Genomic DNA, 22,830 nt, shown 5'->3' with positions numbered 1-22,830 from the left:
CTTCCCTTTAAGAGTGATATACGGTAATAGCTGAACATCTCTGACTTTGGAGCTGCACAGCCCTAAGTTCAAAGCCCAGCGCTGCTGCTTACAGGACTTCTGCTGTGGGCACTTCGGGTATTGTACGGAAAATACACGGATGTGCCAGCCGGAGGAAAAAGCAACACAGCCTGAAGAGGGAGCCCTTGAGGGAGGATTCTGAGGCTGTGTGGAGCACCCGCGAAGAGCCCAGACTTCTCCATCAGAGGACTGGGGTTCTAGCTGCACAGCATCGGCCCTAAGAGCCGAGACAAGAAGCAATCCCTTGGTGCCTCTGTTCCCTTGTGTAAAAAAGAGGCGGCTGGATGGGATGGGTCCTAAGGGTCCTCCCAGCTCTGATGCTTTCTGCTCAACATTTCAGTTTCACTAGGCATAGGTTTTCTGCTTTATCGTCTTTGCTGCACTGGTCTTTCCTCATCATTTCTAGAAGTGCTGTGTGTACACCACTCTTATCTCACAAAAACAACAGCTATCTCTATTTTTTTTTTTTTTTTTTACTGAGGAAGATTTGCCCTGAGTTAACGTCCATTGTCAATCTTCTTTTCTTGCTTGAGGAAGATTTGCCCTGAGCTAACATCTGTGCCAATCTTACTCTATTTTGCATGTGGGCTGCCACCACACCATGGCCACAGACGAGTGGTGTAGGTCCACGCCTGGGAACTGAACCTGGGCCACTGAAGCAGAGCGCACCAAACTTAATCACTACGCTATGGGGCCGGCCCCAACAGCTCTCTCTTTTTAACTCTGCTCTCATCCCCCAAAATGTTCTCTCCTGCTTACATGAAGATCAGCAGTTCTTGTTCCTAGCATGGACGTTTTAAATGCTTGGGAGGTCATGTAACAGACTTGTGACAATCCGAGAAGGCAGAACTGAAACAGATTAGACAAGAGAAGCCACATTTCATTATCTGGGCTAGAATCTTTCTCCATTCAAGTATCGAAGATGATGCTCATATCTCTAAAGTTTAATTTCCTGCTTCCTTTTAATCTGAGCACAATAAATGCCTATTTAATGAGGTACTCCCTCCACACCCCCACTGTTCATAATGAGCACTCATGTAATCTCAGTTAATAAAATGAGGATTTATTAAATTTTCAGTTCTAATAAATAGTCAGCCATTATCTTTGCAATGGGCCCCAAGCCCTGGTAAAAATGAAATGGAACCTGTGACCATTCAGAGGGAAAATGTTCAGAGATATATATATATATATATATATACATATACATATACACATATGCACACACACATATATATTGTTTTTTTGCTGAGGAAGATTTTGCCCTGAGCTAACATCTGTTGCCAATTTTCCTCTTCTTTGCTTGAGGAAGATTCGCTCTGAGCTAACACCTCTGCCAATATTCCTCTATTTTATATGTGAGATGCTGCCACAACATGGCTGACGAGTGATGTTGATCCAGGCCTGTGATCCGAACCCGTGAGCCCGGGCCACCGAAGTGGAGTGCACCGAAGTTAACCACTAGGCCACTGGGCCGGCCCCCTCAGCTATATTCTTTAGTTACAAAAGTGAGCCTCCCCATCACCTTACTGCACTTAAAGGCTGGAAGCCGAATTTAGTTTTCTTACCACACAGAGGTCCACAGACACCTTAGCCACGCATTAAGATCTGAAAAATAAAAGAAGGGAAAAACAAAAGCAGAGGCGCAGGTATAAAAAGTAGAATAGATGGTTTCCATGTCCACAGCACTGCGAAGAAATCTGCTCTGAAGGAAGCCCAGAGTCCAGGCCCATTCTCCAACGTTTTCTGCTCTTTTTCAAAGGGGCCGCGAGAGGCAGTGGATTCAGGCATTCAGAGTTCCAGAGGAAAATTAGGACCTTCAGGACTTTTATTTCCAAAGGAAGAACAGAGCTGCGAGAAATCCAGGCTTCCATAAACCCTCCCTCTCGTAGGCAGTTAAAACCCTGCAGCGAGGTAAGTAAAGAAACAGTGCAATGTCTTAGACTGCTTTTGTGGTTCATTTTTAAAATACTGAGTTTAGTCGTAAATAATAAAAATAAACAGAAAGGTATTGAGGCTCAGGTTCCCGCAGCCCTGAAAGGTGGCTGTTTGTTGGAGCCAAGAAGACGAGACTTCTAAAGCTGGACTTGAGGAGGCCAGAAGGAGCAGCTCCAGGATGAACCCAGCCATGGCGCAGAGCCGAACTGAATGACAGTCCCCTCATCGCCCACTCTCCCCTAGGCCTCCATGCCAGCGTCCGCTCCTTGCTCCTACCTGTCCCCACTCGTCTCTGCTAGCCTGTTGTTCATTATCGCAAAGGCTCCTACGCCCCCTGAGAATTCATTGTCCCGGGACACCATGCTGCTCTGGTGGGGGCAGCCGTTGGCCGTTTCAGATAGCTGCTTCTGGAGGATGGCCATCGAGACCTTGTTGGCTGCTAAGAAGTCCTTCATGGAGATCATCTCCCCCGAGAGACGCCGCCCATCCGTGTCACTCTCCATCACCCCATCCGTTTCTATGGAGATGTTGCACCGTGTCTGGACATTGCCTGGCATCACCACGTTGCTCCGTGACCACAAGAGATTTCTTTGGCATTGTTGGCAGCACCCGCCATCTATTTTCCTTAGAATCCAGTTCACAGACTGTTTGATGAGGATGGAGATGACATTGAACAAGGAGTAAATGCAGCAGACACCCATGAGGATGAAGACAAAGTTGGCAAAGCGGTAGAGGCCTTGGCTATCATACTGGGCGTTCTGGCTACTGACGAGGTCCCCAAAGCCAATGGTGCTGAAAGCTACAAAGCAGAAGTAGAGTGAGTCAAAGTAGCTCCACCCTTCGATGGAGGTGTACATGGCTGATGCGCAGCAGGAGATGAGAAGGGAGGCCATGCACAGGATCAGCATGACGTAGTACACGGAGGGCTTCCAGCCAGCCAAGCTATCCACCTCCAACTTCCCTGGGTTCTTCAGGCTCGCCGGGGGCAGGGTCCCTCGTCTCTGGAGCTGCCGCTGGTGGCATGATTTCATGATGTAGGCAATGACGGTGATCAGGCGCTCCAGGAAGAGGTTGAAGAACAAGATGGTACTGGCGCACCCAATGAGGCCATAAAAGATCAGAAAGACTTTTCCTCCTACTGTTGCTGGAGTCGTCATCCCAAACCCTGCAAGAGACAAAAATTAGAGAAGAGTGAGGGAGGTCTGTGCTGTGAATGGGTTAAGATCTTGGCTTTGATGGCTGGCAAAGGACCTAAAGAAACAGTTTCATAAAAGCTCTCAGTCCTAGCCTTTCTAGGAGTGAGAGGGAGAATTCTCACTCCCTTTTGAAGACATTAAGTGTTGATCAGAGCTGCCCTGCTGAAAGCCCATATGGTGCCATTGTGCAAATCAGAAAAAGGTACCTCTTCCTCAGGGTGGATACAGCCAGAGAAAAATGGCTTGGTGATGAGAATGGCGGCTGGATTCCAGCCTCCCCTCCTGACTCTGCTAGATGTCCTTGTACAGTACACAACCTGAACAACCATAATCAACAGACATTGTTCAGACAGATAAACAAAGGCTCATCCAAAGAAAGGCTTATACAGACTCACTGGAATTCATTTATTCCATGAACACTTATTGAGTGCCCTTCCAGGAACTGGGGATAGAAACACAGAAAGGACAGATCTGGACCCCTCCCTCATGAAACTCTAGTCTAGTGAGGTGACTGCAATATCGTGTGATAAGTTTTGTGCTGTGATAACTGTTGTGTGTTGTACAGGGTCCTATGGGTGCTGCTAAGAGGGGAACTCATCTCAGACTTGGGGTTCTGGGGAGACTAAGCAGGGCCTGAAGGCTAAAAAGGAGTTAGGCAAGCAAGGAGGAGGGGTGTGTGTGTGGTGGTGGTGGTACTGGTGCTGGTGGTGGGGGGGGGGTGGGGGGCGCTGTTCCAGGCAGAGAAACAGCATGTGCCAGCCTATGTAGAAATGAGAAATTTGCTTAAGTCTTTCCCATCTTTTAAACAAAATTCTTATGTTTTGGGAGTGAAACTCAGTGTTGGTATCGTCCAATAAAATAGAAAACGTCTCTCTTGCCTTTGCCTCTTACTGTTTGCAATTTCCACCTTCTTGACCTTTCTACCCATGCACACAGACATGTTACTAAGAATACCGATTGCAGGACAATGGGCGTCACTAAGAAAAATGAGAAACAGAAAAGAGCACTGATACATTCAGCATTTCTCACTGAGGGGCCCTGAGGGTCAGCCCACCCTGAGCGACATGGGCTCCTTCCAAGCAAATAATTCTGTAACCATGAGAAGTTTGATTTGTTTGAGGGAACGGACATCAAAGTCACTCTGAATACAAACATATTCAAAAAAAGTACTGAGCATGCCTCCCCAGGTTCAGTTTCTTATTCAGAACAAACCTTCTTGGTTCCATTTTTTCTTTAGTATCAAGTTCAGTTTCCTAACTTGGGCTGCATCATTGTGAACTCAAGGACTCATCCATTATCTTCTTTCCTGAGAATACCCTGCTTGTCCCCAAGACAACACTTTTCTCTGTTGCCACAGCTCGGCCCGTGGCTGCCTCCCAGTGCACTCTGGGAAGTGGTCAGATGAGACCTCATGGTGTGTGGGCTCCTGCGATTCTGATCTCCTTCTCTCCTCAGGTGGAGCCAAGGGGCCGCCTTTCCCCAACACCTAGATGTGCCTACTGTGTTACCATTTAGCTTTCCAATTAAATTCAGTTTTCCTTTCTCAGCACACAAGTGTCTACATTAGGGCAAGAAATTAACAGCCTAGACCCAAGAGACTGGAGGAAGATACTGATTGAGCTTTTCAGCTGGGTGGGATGGAGTGGAATGGGCAGGATGATTTGCTAAGGAAGGAGTGAGGGACCAGGAATAATTCCACCGGGAGTAACTGTGATGGCTCTTAATGGCAGAGAGAAAAATCATACCATAATCTCTTCTCTGAGAACTCTTGCTTTCAAAATCAAAGGCCCTCAGCATCTCTTGGCAGTGGAGGTTTATTTGGTATCTAATATCATTTATTAGGTATCTTCGTTATGTAAATAAATACTTTGCCTTTGCTGGGTTTTCTCTTGTTAGTATCTTTATTACTATCCCCAAGCTCAAGTTGAAATGAGGGGGTTGAAGGAGTGGAGAATTAAGAAAAATCTTAGTGAGTTTGAGCTGAGAGCAATGTCTTTTTCTTCCCAGTCCAAAGAAAACTGAGGACTACTCGAAGTATCGAGTAATTTGTCCCTGATTATCAAAGGACGTTGGGGCACCTCGTCTGGCTCAGTGAATTCCTGGAACCAGTAAAGCTTGTGAACATTTCCTCATTGAGAAGATAGAAAAATGGGAGCTGGAGTCCTTGCCCCAAAGCTGTGAGGGCACAGGGGCAACGCTGCTGTCTTCATTGGAAGCAGAACTGAGGCGACACAGGAAAAAGGAGAAACACTCATCTGGGGCTGTTTATTGACCCGACTATATTCCAGAAACTGGATAAAGTTATCGAAAATGAGGAAGGCCCAGAAATAATAAGAGGGGTGTGTGTGGGAGGGTAGGAGAGGCACTTGTCCACAATCAGAAGATAATTTTCTCATGGAGCACAGGATTCAAATGGACGAATGTTTTCTTTTCCAAAACCTTCCTTTCTGACCCCAGAGGTGACTTGATTATTTTACTCTTGGAGACAAGGGCAGCAGGAAATGTCAGGAGTAGCTCTCAGCCAAAGGTAACAGCAATAATTTCCTGAGCACCTGTTAAGTTGGTGTTTGGTCACATAAGGGTGACCGAGACAAGGTCCTTGACCTGAAGGAGCCCAGCAGGCAGGCTGGGACAGACAAACTGCTATCTACAAAACAAGCCATAGGGAGTCAAGGGCCAAAATAAAGGCATGATGGAGTTGTCTTGGCTTCTGGGTCCCCACTGCAGTCTCACTTGAGGTGAGTGACTTGGGCTCACACCGGTGAAGCCAGCTGACAAGCTTGATATGCTGATTTTTCCAAAGAATGGGACTCCCAGTGATTTTGCAACATGTTGCAGGGACTTAAGATTTCTAGATTCTATCTTGTTTATTTGGTTTTAAAACCTTCAATTTTATTAAAGAAAGGATAATCCATGACATTTGATTACCTACTGTATTTGATTGATCACTGTCCTCTTTTCAATCAGCAAAAATAACAGAAAATGGCACAAATGTGGCCTTCATGGAAGCAGCGGGGGACAGCCTCCTGATGTTTGAAGTTAAAGGGTTTCCACAGTGTTTACTGTTCTCAGAGCTTAAAGGTGTGTAAATTAACAATGCAGGCTTTTTCATAGAAAGCCTCCCAGTTTTTGAGCCCCCAAATGCTGAGCACTAAGGATGCCTGGGATTGGGGATAATAAGCCTCAGGGTCCTCCTTGGTGGAGGAAAAGGACACAGGCATTGTCAGAAGTCTGCCCTCTGCCAGGTGTGACTGCCTCCTCACACTGCTGGGGAGCTGGGTATCAATTACTAGTCTATTAGCCCCATTTGACGAATGAGAAAAGAATACAGAAGCTAAGTAACTTGCCTAAAGGCGTAAAGCCAGAACTAGAACCTAGATTTGTCTTGCTTCCCAGGCCTGAGTTCTTTCCACTTGACTATGTTAAGTGGGTGCAAGCCACTGTCAGGTGTACACAGCTTAAATAGAATTGAGGGAGGAAAATCAACCAAGCGTCAACAGTTCTATGTGTCACATAGACACCCAGTCCACAGTGGCCAACCAATATGGTACCAAAATCAGGGGATTGGCTGCATTCAGAAGCTGAAACTTTACAATCTTCACTTATTAAAACACACATTTCTGAATGTATTTGCTCCTCTTCCAACAGGTGATGTAATTAAATCAGTTTAAAAACCTGTTACGCCCCATGCATTTCGGTCTCCCTGGATTTCAGAGGCACACAGATGAAACTGATTGTCACAAGTGGTGCATTTCAATACAAAATTTGTTCCCTATGCTTCAAGTCTGAAGTCATCTGATTTGTGTCCAGCCCCCGAGTCTAGGAGCACATGAGCTAGCTGATTGGGGACCAAGGGCACACGAGTTTGGTTTGGAGGCCAAGGAAGTTCACCTGGCAGTCTACTTTGGTCTAGCTCCCATAAATCATTTCAGATCTGTTTTAATGTGACTATAACCCCTAAGGGTGCTCCTGGGACCAAACTAGGCTCCCTCTTGTCCTTGGGGCCCGGAATGAAGCAACCAGGGACTGCCAGGGTCCCAGTCAACCCCAATGGTGTCCTTCATCAAGACCATGAAGATTATCAAAAGAGGAGAGCAGGCCTGCAGTCTCCCAGTCTTTTATGTATATGCTGTCGACTACATATTCTTTTAACAATTTAATCAAGGTAAGAAATTTAAAATCTTTGCATTATGATAGTTTTTCAAACATACACAAAGGTAGAGAGAATACTATAATAAACCTTTATTTCCAAGTTTCAGCAAATGTCAACATTTTGCCAACCATGTTTCTCCCATCCAAGCATACCAACTTTATTTGCTGGAGTATTTTAAAGTAAATCCTAGACAGCATGCCATTTCATTCATTTATAGTGATGCATCTGTAATTGATGAGGACTTTATTTTCCCAACTCAACCACTATGCCATTATCACAACTAACAAAATAACACTAATTCCTTAACACCAATAATGCCCAGTCCACATTCAAATTTCTCAAAAATATCTTTTTACTAATGATCCCAATGAATCAGGATCCTAATAAGGCCCATGTGCTGTATCTTTTAAGTCATTGATTTGTTGAGTAAATGTGTCTTGTAGACTTCAATCAGAATTCTTCTAGAAACATTTGAAAAAAACACAAATGTATATTACAAGAGTGACCTCAGATGCAGGGGAAAAAATCTCAAACTGCATGGGGACGTATAAATTGGCACAAACTGTGCAGAAAGCAATTTGGGAATAGGTATCAAATATCTTAAAAATATTTATATCTTTTTCTCTGGCTTTTTGTTTTTAGGAATACATCCTCCAAGTTATCAGAAATGTGACAAGTTACGTACACTGATGTTAACCATGTCTTTACTTATAACAATGAAAATCCTCAACGAGCTAAATGTCACGTAATAGGGAAATGACTAAATAAAGTAGCCATTAAAATGAAGTCATTAAAATGATATATACAGAGTTCTTAATGACTGGAGAAAAGTGGGAAAAAAGCAGAGCTAAAGTGTGTCTGCAGAATGACTCATGCCTGGCCCATGGGGCATCCTCATTAAATATTTGTTGTGAAGGAACAAACTTTATAAAATATTTTTATGCAGCTATATACATATCGTAGCAGTTAAGATGTTTTTGACTATCAGTTAACAGCAAATCATAAACAGAGGTGGCTTGAACATGAAGGGGATGCATTATCTCATAGAACACGAAGTTTAGAGATAAGGAGCTCCAGGGATGGTTAACTGGGTGGCTTTAGAACATGGTCTATGACCCCAAACCATTTCACCTTTCCGGTCCTGGCCCCATCAACATGGTGGCTAGTTCCTCTCATGCCCACAGTTCAGGCATCACCACCTCACATGCCAGTGTCCAGGGCCAGAAAATGTTGCGTTCCTGTCTTTATAAGAGCAGAGAATCCTTTCCAGAAACCTCCTGGCAAAATTTCCATTATATATCATTGATCAAAACCAAGTCACATGCCCACTTGTCAAACGAATTATCTACAAGGGGAATGGGTCAGGACTACCCGAGTCCCTGGGGGAAAAGATGGACCCCAGAACTGACAACGTCTGCCAAAATATACACAGAAAAAACAACATAAAGGGAAAGAGGCAAAATTCTTAATCAGGTTAAAATCAAAATTCTTAATCACCCTCGATTTCAGGGTGGTGATAAGATGGGTAATTTAATTTTTCCCTAATGTTTCGTATCATTACTGTTAAACAGAGAAAAATATGTTAAAATATTCTGGAAGCTTTCCTCAGATTGCAGGCAAACACTTGCTCAGAAGCAGCATCCCTCTTGATTCGTTCTTCTCAATACACTGAGAAATCAAAGCTTGACTTGCATATACGGTTTCTTATGAAAATCTTTTTGATTTGGAAATTTTAAGCCTCTTTGTGTATGATGAAACTACAGAGGAGTTGGGTGGGTGTTTTTTTTAAAAGACCCTCCAATTAGGATGGAAAAAGGAGGCAAGAACAGATGCCACGGATTATCCTTGGGAGCATGTGGGCGATGGGGAGGAGGTTCTTAAGGACAGAAGACTCAGAGGGTCAGTGGAATGTACACCCGGGGTTCTCACCAGGACGCTGTATTTACTCAGATTACGGAAACACACTGTTAGAACTGAGAGGGACTTCACAGCCTTCTAGTCCAAGCTTTTCATGTTACAAGGGGGGTAACTGAGGCACCAGCAAGCCAGGTAATCTTCATAAAGAGTGGCGGCTTGGTCTGAATGCAGGTTCCCCGTCTAGACTGCCCTCCTTTCCTCTTGTTGTCTGTAGTAAACTGTTTCCAAAGATGATTTAGAGCAAACTGCTCCCATCCTTGTAAACACTTGCTGTCCTATGGCGAGGTGAAGCTATTTCCCTTCCCCTTGAATCCTGAATGACCTTGAGACTTGCTCTGACCAACTGAATGTGGTGGAAGTGACGCAGGCTTAGACAGTAGAAGCCTAGTAATTTCGTTTTTCTCTCTTTGGACTCCTGAGCCACCGTGTAAGAAGCGTGACCACTCAGTTGGAGTGAGCGGCCCAGCCATTCCAGCCATTCCAGCCTCCCCAGATGCTGAGTGAAGCCGTCTTGGACATTCCAGCCCCAGTCAAGCTCCCAGCTGAATGCAGTTGCATGAGCTACACCAGCTGATAGCTCATGGACCCGAAGAACCACCAGCTGAGCCCAGCAGACCCACAGAACTGTGAGCAATGCCCGTGGTGGTTGTTTAAGCCACTAATTTGAGGAGGTTTGCCACATAGCAATGGATAGTAAAATGTCTTCTTTCTGGGACTTGCCACTTTTTCAACAGGCATCTCCTCCCCTCTATTTCTCTGCCCCTCCAGCTCCTCCCTCCATTCTTCAGTGACAATTCGGTGTAAAGGACTTAGCGGAGCTTCAAGAGGAGGCCTGCAAGGGACTTGGAATTTAACGGAAATTTACTTGTAAATCAAGCAATTTGTTGAACCTGCTTGATATTAAGGAACAGGCACAGCTGAGGGCCTTGGACGGGTGGGATAAAGAGGGCATTCTACAGTTGATACACATTTGGGTTATTTCCAGTTGGCGCTATTATGAATAGTGTTTCTATAAACATTCTGGTACATGTCATTTGGTGAACATATGTACACATTTCTCTTGGATACATACACTTAGGGGTGGAATTGATGACTCATAGGATAAGCATATGTTCAGCAAAGTGGATGTACCAATTTACCCTGCCCTCATCAATATCTGAGAGTTCTAGTTCCTTCATATTCTTGCCAATATTCATTTTAACCATTCTGACGGGTACACAGTGGTTTTAATTAGCATTCCCTTGATGCCTAATAAAGTCGAGCATCTTTTTATATGTTCTGTGGTCATTTGGGCATCCTCTAGAACCTCTTCAATTATTTTGCCCGTTCCCTTTTATCTTATTGACTTCTAGGTGACAGCAAAACAATGAAGCTCCAGGCCTTGAGTGCTGCCTTGAATGTACGACACAGAGACAACACAGAACCCTAATGGGAAATGTGGGCTAGAGTTAATAATAATGTACCAATATTGGCTCATCAGCTGTAAGTGGTGGCTCCCAGCCCACATTCTCACCACCCTCCCTCTCCCCACAGCAGCCTCTCAGCCCCTTTGTAGGATCCTAGAGCTTCCAGAAATCCAGTTTGAAAGCCAAAGACCTGGAGAATATTGGTGGCCCTCTCACCTTTTATGGTTTTCCTTAGATGTATGATGTTGTAACAAGAATGACGCATGGCCAGGGCACACTAAATGACAGAATCGTATAAGACTTAAGAAATAAATGTATTAATAATATCATAATATATGTTCTTTCCCAGTCTGTACCTCTTTCCAATAAACTCGTTAAACTTCCTATGTGTTATAGACTGAAGGTTGATGTCCCCACCAAATTCACGTGTTGAAACTCTAGCCCACAATGTGATGCATTAGGAGGCGGGGACTTTGGGAGGTAAAGAGGATTGGATGAGGTCCTGACGGTGGAGCCCTCGTGATGGGATCAGTGGTCCATGAGTCACCAGAGAGAGCTTGCTTCCTCTCTCTGCTCTCTGCTCTCTGCCACGTGAGGATACAAACAAGTCAGCAGTCTGAAACCTGGGAGACGACTCTCACCCGGAACCCAACTGTGCCGGCACGCTGACCTAGGGCTTCCAGCCTCCAGAACTGTAAGAAATAAATTTCACTAATTGATTATTAGTCTATGGTATCTGTTACAGCAGCCTGAGCTAAGACGGTATGTTACTATTCTACCATCATGTACTCTGCATTACTTAGAATTTCCTGGAAACATTTGGCAAACAACCTCACGCTTGCTATGAACATTAGCTCTAGGGACCAAAGCTCCCTACAGAAAATCAAGTTCTTCTTTCTCTTTCTCCCTTCTTCCCTTCTCTTCTAGTTTCCTTCCCTCCTCTTTTCCTTCTTTCCTTCCATTTCTTTAATAGTCTTTAGAGACCCACCACTCAAACCTCATTCTTTTTAGAGGCACCTTTTGGGCTGTGTCTAAATGAATCACTGCTCTGTAATAAACTATTCTTTGAGGGGGCTCCAAAGGGGGCCTTTTCTTAAAAACATTTAATTTTGTTAATTTTAGTTCCAGAAAGCAGTTATAACTTTCTTTTGCCCAAAGCCAGCAGAGAACCCATTTCAGAAAGCATTGTGACGCTCGTGGCACAAATGGAATTGGTGTAATAATTTAACTGCCAGAAGAAATGTTTGAAAGTATATAATACAATGGCATTTTAGCTAGTCGTGGGGAAAGAAAGGGCTGATTCATTAGAATTTACTTTCCCTCCGAGGGAATGAACACTGAAGACAAACACCCCCCAAGAACTCAAGCTGTTAACCCAAATTCGAGGGTTTTCAGTAAGATACTTCAAAAAATGGAAATGTGAAGTTAGAGTCAGAGAGCAAGTCTGAGGCGCCCAGTCAAACCAGAATCCAGGTTCACCCTGAATCTGAGGAGCTTCCTGTCAATCACACTTTTACGCTGAGTGGGGTCAGATTTGGTGGCAAAAACATGTGGCGGGAAAAGGGCAAAGTCATTGTTATCCACTGGGGAATGGAAAGATGAATGAGCAGCTGCACATTCAGACACTGAGGAGAATGGTTAACCTCTCAACTTCATCTCGGAGACTGTCCTATCTAAGTGTACTCTCACCGGAGCCTTTCTGGCCTTGACCCAAAAGGATTTTCTCCTCATGACCTCATTTCTAGTTTTGCTGGTAACACAGGCTCTATGATGAAAGTTGACCTAATTTACTCTTTTCCTCCTTAAAATTGTTCTACACCTCTACCTTTCTCTTCTCTCTAATGTACATCTGAAGCATCCTTTCTCCTTGAGAAGTCACCTGTGTTCTTTCTCTCTGCTTAATCATTCATTCAGCAAACATTTATTGAGAGCGTCCTTAGTGTCAGACACTGAGGTAATTGTTATCAGTAAATAAGACATCACCTCGCAGCTTCCTTCAATTCTATTCCAGGATTTGCACTTTCTTTTCCCACCAGTTTCTGCTTTGTTGCCTACATTTTTCACCTGTTTATTGGCCTTTTGTATTTCTTTTGTGACTTCCTCTTCATGTCTAGTCCATTTTCCTGTTAGGGTATTTATGGTTTTTCTAATTGATTGGTGAGTGCTCTTCATATATTTTTAAGAAAATTAACTTGTCATCTTTTATGTATGTTGAAATATTTTTTCCAATTTATATTTGTCTTTTATTTTTACATAAATGTTTTGTTGCTATGTTGCTATGCTGAAGTTTATGTAGGAAGTTTACGTAGGAAGTTCTTATGTAGGAAAATCTCAATTTTCATCAGTCTCCTTTTGTGGCTTTTGGCTTTGGGAGTCACGGGGAGAAAAGTCCGTCTCTATCCTAAGAATGTAATAGTAATCACCTATGGTTCTAATTTTGTGTGTGTGTGTGTGTGTGTGTGTGTGTGTCTGTGTTTTGGAGGAAGATTAGCCATGAGCTAACATCTGCCACCAATCCTCCTCTTTTTGCTGAGGAAGACTGGCCCTGAGCTAACATCCATGCCCATCTTCCTCTACTTTATATGTGGGATGCCTGCCACAGCATGGCTTGACAAGCAGTGCCATGTCCTCACCCAGGATCCGAACCAGCGAACGCTGGGCTGCCCAAGCAGAATGTGTGAACTTAACCACTGCGCCACCAGGCCAGCCCCTGGTTCTAATTTTTAAAAACAATTTAATAATTATTAAGTTAATAATTAATTAATTTAATTAACTGTAGGGATCTAACACTTTAAAAATAGTTTTTCTCAGCACCATTTTTAATTGAAATTTTTATTGAGACAATTGCAGATTGATGAGCAATTGTAAGAAATAATACAGAGAGAGCCTTTTATACTTTACTCAGTTTTTTCCCCAATGTAATATTTTGCAAAACTATATTGTAATCTCACGACCAGGATATTGACATTGATACAATCCACGGTCTTATATTTCCCCTGAATTACTTCTATTTGTGTGTATGCATTTAGTTCTAAACAATTTTGTCATATGTGTAGGCTCTTCAGCACCATTTTTAAATAGTCCACTCTTTCTCCACTCTCTTGAAATGTCACTTTTATCAGAGGCAAATTTCTCACATTTGTTTCTGGATTCTGTATTTTGTTCCGTTGATCTGTCCATACTGGGACTGGTACCAAAAACCTAAACAGGTTTCTTTTTTTAACATCTGTGAAGACTCTTCCCTCTTCCTTCTCCCCTCTTCTCTTCTTCCTCCTTTCTCCTTTTTCTTTTAAAAACTGCCCAGCTTATTTCATGTCCAATTTTTCTAATGAGCTTTAGAATCATTTGGTTAAGTTCCAGGAGAGAATTCTGGATTTTGATTGGTGTCACCTTATTTAGAGAGATTCTCTTGTGGAGAAATGACATCCTTACCACATAGAGTTTTTCCACCAGGAACACAGTGTACCTCTCTCCATTTATAGAAATCTTCTAAAAATGAGCCTTAGTAGAATTTTGTAATTTTTTCTTATGAATCCTACACAAATCCTGTCACACTGATTCCTGCTTCATAGCTTTTGTAGATGATGTGAATGGAGCCTTTCCCTCTACCATATATATTTTCTGTTTTTTTGTTTTCCTATTGATTTTTTAATTGTAGTAAAATACACATAACAAAATTTACCATATTAACTACTTTTTTTAAAGATTGGCACCTGAGCTAACAACTGTTGCCAATTTTCTTCTTTTTTTTCTTTCTGCTTTTTCTCCCCAAATCCCCCCAGTACATAGCTGTATATTTTAGTTGTGGGTCCTTCTAGTTGTGGCATGTGGGACGCTGTCTCAGTGTGGCCAAACAAGTGGTGCCATGTCTGTGCCCAGGATCCAAACCAGCGAAACCCTAGGCTGCCACAGTGGAGCGTGCGAACTTAACCAGTCAGCCATGGGGCTGGCTCCAATATTAACTATTTTAAAGTATAACTCAGCAGTATTAAATACATTCACAAGAGAGCAACGTCAGCATCATGGTAGGGAGAGTTGTTCCCTCTGTCTCTCCCCTCTAAGTTACAACTAAATGGACATTCATTTAACCAACAGGGGATTTCCTACACAGCACAACAGAATGCCTGAGAGATCCACACAGCCACACATCTGAAAGTGGGTGGACTGGATCCCTGAGAAACAGTGGAACTAGGTGAGTGGATCCCCCCACTCCCTGGCAGCAGCAATCCAGGTTGTGGGTCCTCACAAAGCAGCCTGTGCGACTGCAAGAGGAGGTAGGGCCAGCCCAGCCTGGGTGCAAACGCTTTCAGAGTGGTAGCCCCATGTGTGGGAGCTCTCACCATGCCATGGTGGCCTCACCCTTGGAAACACTCCCCACCAAGCACAGCAGCTCAGCTGAACTACCAGCAAGCACAGAGCCAGCCTGCGTGAAAGAAAGCACCCCTCCCACCCAGTGCAGCAGCACAGCCTGTCCCCTGTGAGCAAAGCAGGGGGCCCTGCCTGCAACCCTCCAGGAGAGCACAGAGGCCCTGCCTGCGAACACATGTGCGACCCCACAAGCAGCTGTGGCCAGCCTGTGCAAACACAGAGCAGTCCTACTGGCACAACATCCAGCAGGCAGGATCAAAAAACACAGGTCCTGGCCCCCTAGCAGTGGCAGGTGGAATCTGTGACCTGACTCTACCACAATGCACCCACAAAGGATCAATTCATCAAATACCGTGAAGAAATAGAGGAATAGTTTAGAGCAGAAGGAAAATGACAAGTCTCCAGAAACCAATTCCGAAGTCACAGAAATTTACAATCTAAATGACAGAGAATTCAAAATAGTTGTCATAAAGAAACTCAATAAATTATAAGAAAATTCAGAAAGACAGTTCAATGAGCTCAGGAATAAAATTAATGAGAGAAGGAATACTTCACCAAAGAGATTGAAGCCCTGAAAAAAAACTATACAGCAATTCTGAATATGATGAACACAATCAATGAGATTAACAAAAAAAAATCTAGAAACCATAAAAAAATTGAGCTGACGTTATGGAGGAGAAAATAAGTGACCTAGAGACAGAAATCTAGAAATGCTTAAGGTGGAGGAGAAGAGAGAACTAAGTTTTTTTTTATTTATGAGGAAGATTGGCCCTGAGTTAACATCTGTTGCCAATCTTTTCAAAGCCCCCCAGTACATGGTTGTATATTCTAGTTGTAGGTCCTTCTGGCTCTGCTATGTGGGACGCCACCTCAGCATGGCCCAATGAGCAGTGCCATGTCTGCGCCCAGGATCCGAACTGGCAAAACCCCAGGCCATGGAAGCAGAGCATGCAAACTTAACCACTCAGCCACAGGACCAGCCCAACAGGTGCCAATCTTAAAAAAATTTAAGAAATACAAAAGAATGAAAGTAGACCATTATCTTATACCATACACAAAATTAAATCAAAATGGATTAAAGACTAGAATGTAAGACCTGAAACCATAAAACTCCTAGAAGAAAATATCGGCAGTATACTCTTTGACATAGGGCTTAGAAGCATCTTTTTGAATACCATGTCTACTCAGGCAAGGGAAACAAAAAACAAATGGGACTATACCAGATTAAGAAGCTTCTTGCAAGGCAAAGGAAACCATGAATAAAACAAAAAGACAACTCAGCAACTGGGAGAAAATACTTGCAAATCATATATCTGACATAGTTAATTTCCAAAATATATAAAGAATTCATACAACTCAACAACAAATAAACAAACAACCCGATCAAAAAATGGGCAGAGGATCTGGACATTTTTTCCGAAGAAGATATACAGATGTCCAATAGGCACATGAAAAGATGTTCGATTGGCTAATTATTAGGAAAATGCAAATCAAAACTACAATGAGATATCACCTTACACCTGTCAGAATGGCTATAATTACCAAGACAAAAAACAACAAATGTTGTAGAGGATGTGGAGAAAAGGGAACCCTCATACACTGCTGGTGAGAATGCAAACTGTTGCAGCCACTATGGAAAATAGCATGGAGATTTCTCAAAAAATTAAAAATAGAAATACTATAAGATCCAGCTATCCCACTACTGGGTATTTTTCCAAAGAACCTGAAATCAATAATACAAAGAGATTTATGCCCCCCATGTTCATTGCAGCATTATTTGCAGTAGCCAAGATGTGGAAGCAACCCAAGTGCCCATCAACTGATGACTGGATGAAGAAGATGTGGCATATACACAATGGAATACTACTTAGTCAGGAAAAAGAGACAAAATTGTCCCATTTGCAACAACATGGATGGACCTTGAGGGTATTATGTTAGGCGAAATAAGCCAGACAGAGAAAGACAAACACCTTATGATTTCACTCATATGTGGAAGATAAACATATAGATAAAGAGAACAGATTAGTGGTTACCGGAGGGGAAGGGGGTTGGGAGGTGGGCAAAAGGGGTAAAGGGGCACATATATATGGTGACAGATAAAAACTAGACTATTGGTGGTGAGCATGATGCAGTCTATACAGAAACAGATAAATAGTAATGTATACCTGAAATTACATGTTATAAACCAATATGATCTCAATAAAATAATTTAATAAAATAAATAAATAATTAAAAATGAAAAAAAAAATACATTCACAATGTTGTACAACCATCACCACTCTCATTTCTAGGACTTTCTCATCATCCCAAGGAGAAACTCTGTACCCATCAAACACTAACTCCCCATTCTCCTCTCCTCCAGCCTGTGGTAACCTCTAACCTACTTTCTGTCTCAAGGAATTTGCCTGTTCCAGGTCTCTAGCATCAGTGGAATCAGACAATATTTGTCCTTTTGTGTCTGGCTTCTTTCACTTAGCATAACGTTTTTAAGGTTCATCCATGTTGCAGCATGTATCAGAACTTCATCCCTTTTTATAGCTGAATAATATTCCCGTGTATGGATATACCACATTTTATTTAACCATTCATTGTTGATGGACATATGGGTTGTTTCTATCTTTTGGCTATTGTGAATAATGCTGCTATGAACATGGGTGTACAAGTAACTGTTTGAGCCTCTGCCCTCAATTCCTTTGGATGTACACCAAAAAATAATATTTAACATATTTCACTACCGATTATTAGTAGCATATGGCAGGAGGAAGGTATTACATTTCTAATTAGAAAAAAATATTAACATACCTCCCCAAGAAAAATCTAAAACCAAAAGCAAAACATATGTACCCATCCTTCAAGACCCCTGCCAAATGCCTTTCCTGCTCCCCGCAGGCCCTGGCCGCACTGTGACAGCTGCTGATGGACTCCTGTGCATTCGTAGGTGAGCTCAGCACATACCAGGCACCCAAAACTTTTAAATTTAATTGTTAATAAAAAATTGATTCTCTGTGCTTTCGAATCTTCCAGATGAGTTTCTTTGCAAGGCAAAAAGGAGTGGTTAGAGTAGGTGCAATAGAGAGACTCTTTCAACTTCACCAAAGTGACTTGAGGCCAACGAGGCAGAATTGATCTGAAGTGGCAGGTTACCCCATTAACATCTAGGTGCTTGTTATAGGCCTGGTAACACACTGGGAATATACTGCTCTTCTGCTTTCCTCACAAGTCGTTTCTCTTTCTAAACGAGGTGTTCTTATCTTGGTGTGTCCTGAAGGCCTGGGTTGGCTTCCTGATCAGTAGTTCTTCATATTCTGTTAGGTTTTAAGCTCCTTAAAAGCAGAGTCTTGTCCTGCAATCCCCTCCTTACACATACACACACGTGCACACACATACACACACACACGATAGTAAGAACACTGACTCTGGAATCAGACTGTCTGGGTTCAGATCTGCACTCCATCACTTTCCCAAGGACACTCAGCTAGAAAGGGATCCTGGTAGGATTTGAACCCAAGCAATTTTTGATCTCTATCTTAACCTTGAGCAAATTATTTAACCTATGCCTCTGTTTCTTCATCTGTAAAACAGGATAATAGCAATATCTTCCTCATTGGGTTTTTGTGTAGATTAAATGACCTAATACAGGTAAAATGCTAGAACAGGGCCTTAGAGTTCTATGAGTCAGCCCGTTATAAGGGGAGCTGTTACTGATGTGTGTGGTGGCATGCACACTGTCTTCCACACAGTGTTTGCTAAGTAACGCTTTCTGTGAACTTGGATTTTCATTGTGCACCTTGGGAAAACTCCTTATGTAAGCACAATGGCCTAATCACATGGAGCACAACACCCTGCCCTCCCGCCCTCACCATGGTGCCTGGAATAGCATTTCCATTTGTATGCGCTGGGAGCCAGCCATCAGTAACAGACAGTGCACAGTGACCCACGCTGTCCACTGCCTGGCTGTGCACTGAGTCCTCAGGCCCCATTTCTGATTTCTGCCCTAAACAGAAAGGCCATGGCTGTGCTGGTTGAGGGTTTCAGGAGCTCCCAAACGTGCATGCCTCCAACAAGGGGCCCACCAGCTCCCACAAGCCCAGTTGGAAAAGCTCCAGTGTCAAGGCCTTCCTTGGATGGCCTGTCCCAGTGTGTGGTTATCTTGCTTTGTAGGCTGTTTGCATGTCTCCCCAAAGAGAACATAAGCTTCTTGAAGGCAGGGACCCTGTCTGTTACGTTCACTGCTCTATCTGCAGCACCTAGCCCAGAGCAGGCATGAGGTTGCTGTTTGGTGAATACTTGGAAAGAAAGAAGGCAGGTGGGCAAATCACCAGCTCCCTCCTCCACCCCACCCACTCACCCACTCCTGCCTCAAATGCTGGGCTCCAAGAAGCCTTCCCTGATTCTCCAGCCCACCAGAGAAGCGCTACCGCCGTGCATGGCTCTCATCTGACTCTACACCCCTGCAGAGCAAACAGCCTGAATTTCTCCACGTATTGTTTCCTTACTCATTGTCTTATCTTTTTCTCTAGTTCTTGGGAGCCAAGAAAAACAAATGTGAAAACAAGACTGTAAACTATTCAAAATTGGGACTGTGCCCATCTTTGTGTCATACCCTTGTCCTTCTGGTTCCGCCCGGCACTAGCACTGTGGTCAAGGCATGGGTCAAATCTTGACTACTTCCTTTTAGGAGCTCTGACTTAGCCCACTTTCCCCCCCCATCAGGGATGTATAATAAACAAATAACCTTTGCTCTCCTACCTCTTTCCCTGATGGACGCAGGCTGGGCAGGCATGTTAGTGGGGCAGACAGAACATTTCCAGTCTGGCTCTGGTATATTCCCACAGCTTCTCACTTGAGGTCCCTGGGGCTCCGGGCAACCTTCTCTCCGGGCCACTGACAGGTCTGCTCCAGCTGCGGTCACGGCCCTTCTGCTCTGAAGTCAGGCTGAAGGCTTGTTCAGCTCAGTCCAGGGCATGGGACCAAACCTGAAGGACTTCCCAGGGTGGGAGTGGTCGATCACCACTGCCATCTGATCCATAGCAAAAACAAATGAGTTTTTTTTTTTGGTTACAGTCTGCCTGACTCCTAAGACTGGACAACTCTAATGGGATAGAAAGGGCCAGCGAAGCAGACTGCTCATCCAGAATGAGTCTTGGTTCAGTTAATATCCTGGTTAACTGAGAATTACAATGGATAGTAGACATGTGCGCAATTATCAAAGTTCATCAAAATGTGTTTATCACATGAATTCTGCCAGATTATATTTAAAACTATTTTTGATGGTTCAGATGGCATTTCAGATTCTTGCAGTACATCAGAATCATCAAAATGAGCACAAATTATTTTGAAACAGCACTGGTGGGAGTCTCTGATTATATGAGATTTCTCACTGCTTGATATCCAGTAAATGTGTTTTTTACTTTTTTTGGTACACATAATAAACTCTATCCAGAATCCAAACATACACATTTATGCAATATGAAAAGGCATAACCACCGGACTGGAGTCAAATACAGCAGACTGAAAAGATGCCCCCGAGATGTGGTCAGGGCTGAAAGGAGCCCCCCTGGGGTGAGAGAGGAGAGGAAACATGCTGCACTGTGAGGCAGCGGACCACCGTGCAAAGAGCACAGACTCACATCCTGCCTCTGCCACTCACACACAGGGTGATCTTGGACATGGAATTTAACCTCCCTGTGCCTCAGTCTCTTCATCTGTACGACGGGATGATAATAACAATACCTACCCCACAAGACTGCTGGTCAGATTAAGTGAAATGAAGTATTTGATGCACCCACCAGCCTCCTTGTTTTACACCCTCATGTGCATCCCCCATATTCCTTGAATAGTTTAGTCCTTGGCTCTTAGTCATCAGTCTCGTCATATTACTCCTGTCACAATTCTAGGTGGTTTCCATATTCATATAGAATAGATGATCCTTATGACACCCAAGCATGGCCTCTCAATTCCTGGACCTCCTCCTTTGGCATATTGAATCACTTTCTTCATTTGAGTTCCAAGACACAAGTCTCTTCTGTTCTCTTCCTAACTCATTGGTTTCTCTTTTCAATCTCCTTTGCTAGATCTGTTTCATCTTTCTGTCTTTTAAGTGTCAGAGTGCCCCAGCCCTTAGGTGTGGAGCCTCTTCTCCACTCGATATTCATTCTCTTGATGATTTCATCTGGTGTCACGATTTTAAGTACCATCTAAACACTGATGTCTTCTAGATTTCATCTCTGGTTTGAACCTTTCTCTTGAATTCTAGACTTATATATCCAGCTGCCTATTTTGTTTTCCCACTTAGATATGTAATAGTGATCCCCCAAATTAACAGGCCCAAAATGGAATTCCCAACCTTCCCCTCCAACTTGATCCACTCACAGTCTTTCCTATTTCAATAAATAGTAACTTTATCTTTCTAGTTGCTCAGGCCCAAATAGTCATTCTGGACTCCTCTTCTATTCCTCTGACACCTCCCATCCAATCTGAAAAGAATTGTGTTGACTCTCCCTTCCAAAATATAGTCAAAACCCAGCCTTTTCTCATCAGCTTCCCTGCCATCACCTGGGCCCAAGATATTCTTGTGTCTTCCCCAGATTCTTGTAGCAGCCTCCTGACTGGTCTCCATGCTGCTGTCCTTACACATCCTATAGCAGCCGGAGCTGCCCTTCTGAAATATGTCAGATCACACACTCTATGGCCCCAAACCCTCCAGTGGCCCCCATTCACCTGGCACGAAAACCAAAGTCCATACAAGAAGCCACAAATCGGACGCAATGTGCCCCCTCCCCAGTTCCACCTCTGACTTCTCCAACGCCTCCACTGTTCACTCCCTCTGCTCCAGCCACAATGGCCATCTTGCTCCTTCTGTATCCCAGGTCCGCTCCCATACCTCTTGCTCCCTCTGCTTTGCCCCAAGATAGCGGCCAGGCTCACCCCTTCACCTCTTTCAGGTCTTTGCTCAAATGCCAACTACCCTATTTATAATGACAACCCCCACCCAGAACTCCCATCTCTCTTTCCAGCTTAATTTTTTTCCCAGAGCACTTATCACCATGCAATATCCTGTGTGGTTTACATTTTTATTTGTCTTATCTTGTTATTCCCCATTAGGATGTTAGTTCCATGAGGATATTTTTACAAAAATTATTGTGGTAAAAAACACATAACGTGAAACCTACACCCTTAACACATTTTTAAGTGCACAGTACAGTATTGTTAACTACATACACATTGCTGTGAGCAGATCTCTAGAACTTTTTCGTCCTCCATGACTGAAACTCTATACCCATTGAATGGCAACAGCCCTTTTCCCCTCCTGCCCCATCAGTCCCTGGCAACCACCATTCTACTTTCTGCTTCTATGAGTCTGGTTACTTTAGATGCCTCACATAAGTGGAATCATACAGTACTCGTCTCCTTGTGGCTGGCTCATTTCACTTAGCGTACTGTCTTCCAAGTTCACCCATGTTGCAGTTTATCACAATATTTCCTTCTTTTTAAGGCTGAATAATATTCCATTATGTGAATATACACATTTTCTTTATCCATTCATGCACTGATGGACATTTGGGTTGCTACTGTGAATAATGCTGCTAATGTGAATAATGCTGCTTTGTACGTGGGAGTGCAAATATCTGAGATCCTGATTTCAATTCTTTTGCATCAATACCCAGAAGTGGGATTGCTGGGTCACGTGGTAGTTCTACAGGACAGGGATTTCTGTCTATCTTGTTCATTGCTGTATCCCCAGTGCCTAGGACAATGCCTGAAACACAGCAGGTGCTCAATAAATGCTATCTTT

At 43.5% G+C, this 22,830-nt stretch overlaps 1 protein-coding gene across 1 annotated transcript in view; it reads right to left on the bottom strand.

Annotated features, from left to right (window-relative positions):
• Positions 1 to 1,107: 1,107 nt before the first annotated feature.
• Positions 1,108 to 22,830, bottom strand: part of KCNK13 (potassium two pore domain channel subfamily K member 13) — an 88,842-nt gene continuing 67,119 nt past the window's right edge. The window contains exon 2 of the mRNA XM_023628263.2: positions 1,108 to 3,160. Within this exon, the coding sequence (XP_023484031.2) occupies positions 2,268 to 3,160 (893 nt within the window). The 3' untranslated portion in view covers positions 1,108 to 2,267. The remainder of the gene's footprint in view (positions 3,161 to 22,830) is intronic.

This window comes from Equus caballus, chromosome 24 (assembly GCF_041296265.1).
Source record: "Equus caballus isolate H_3958 breed thoroughbred chromosome 24, TB-T2T, whole genome shotgun sequence".
Classification (NCBI taxonomy): Eukaryota; Metazoa; Chordata; class Mammalia; order Perissodactyla; family Equidae; genus Equus; species Equus caballus.
The sequence above is the reverse complement of the archived record's forward strand: the minus strand, read 5'-3'. Positions and strand labels throughout refer to the sequence as shown.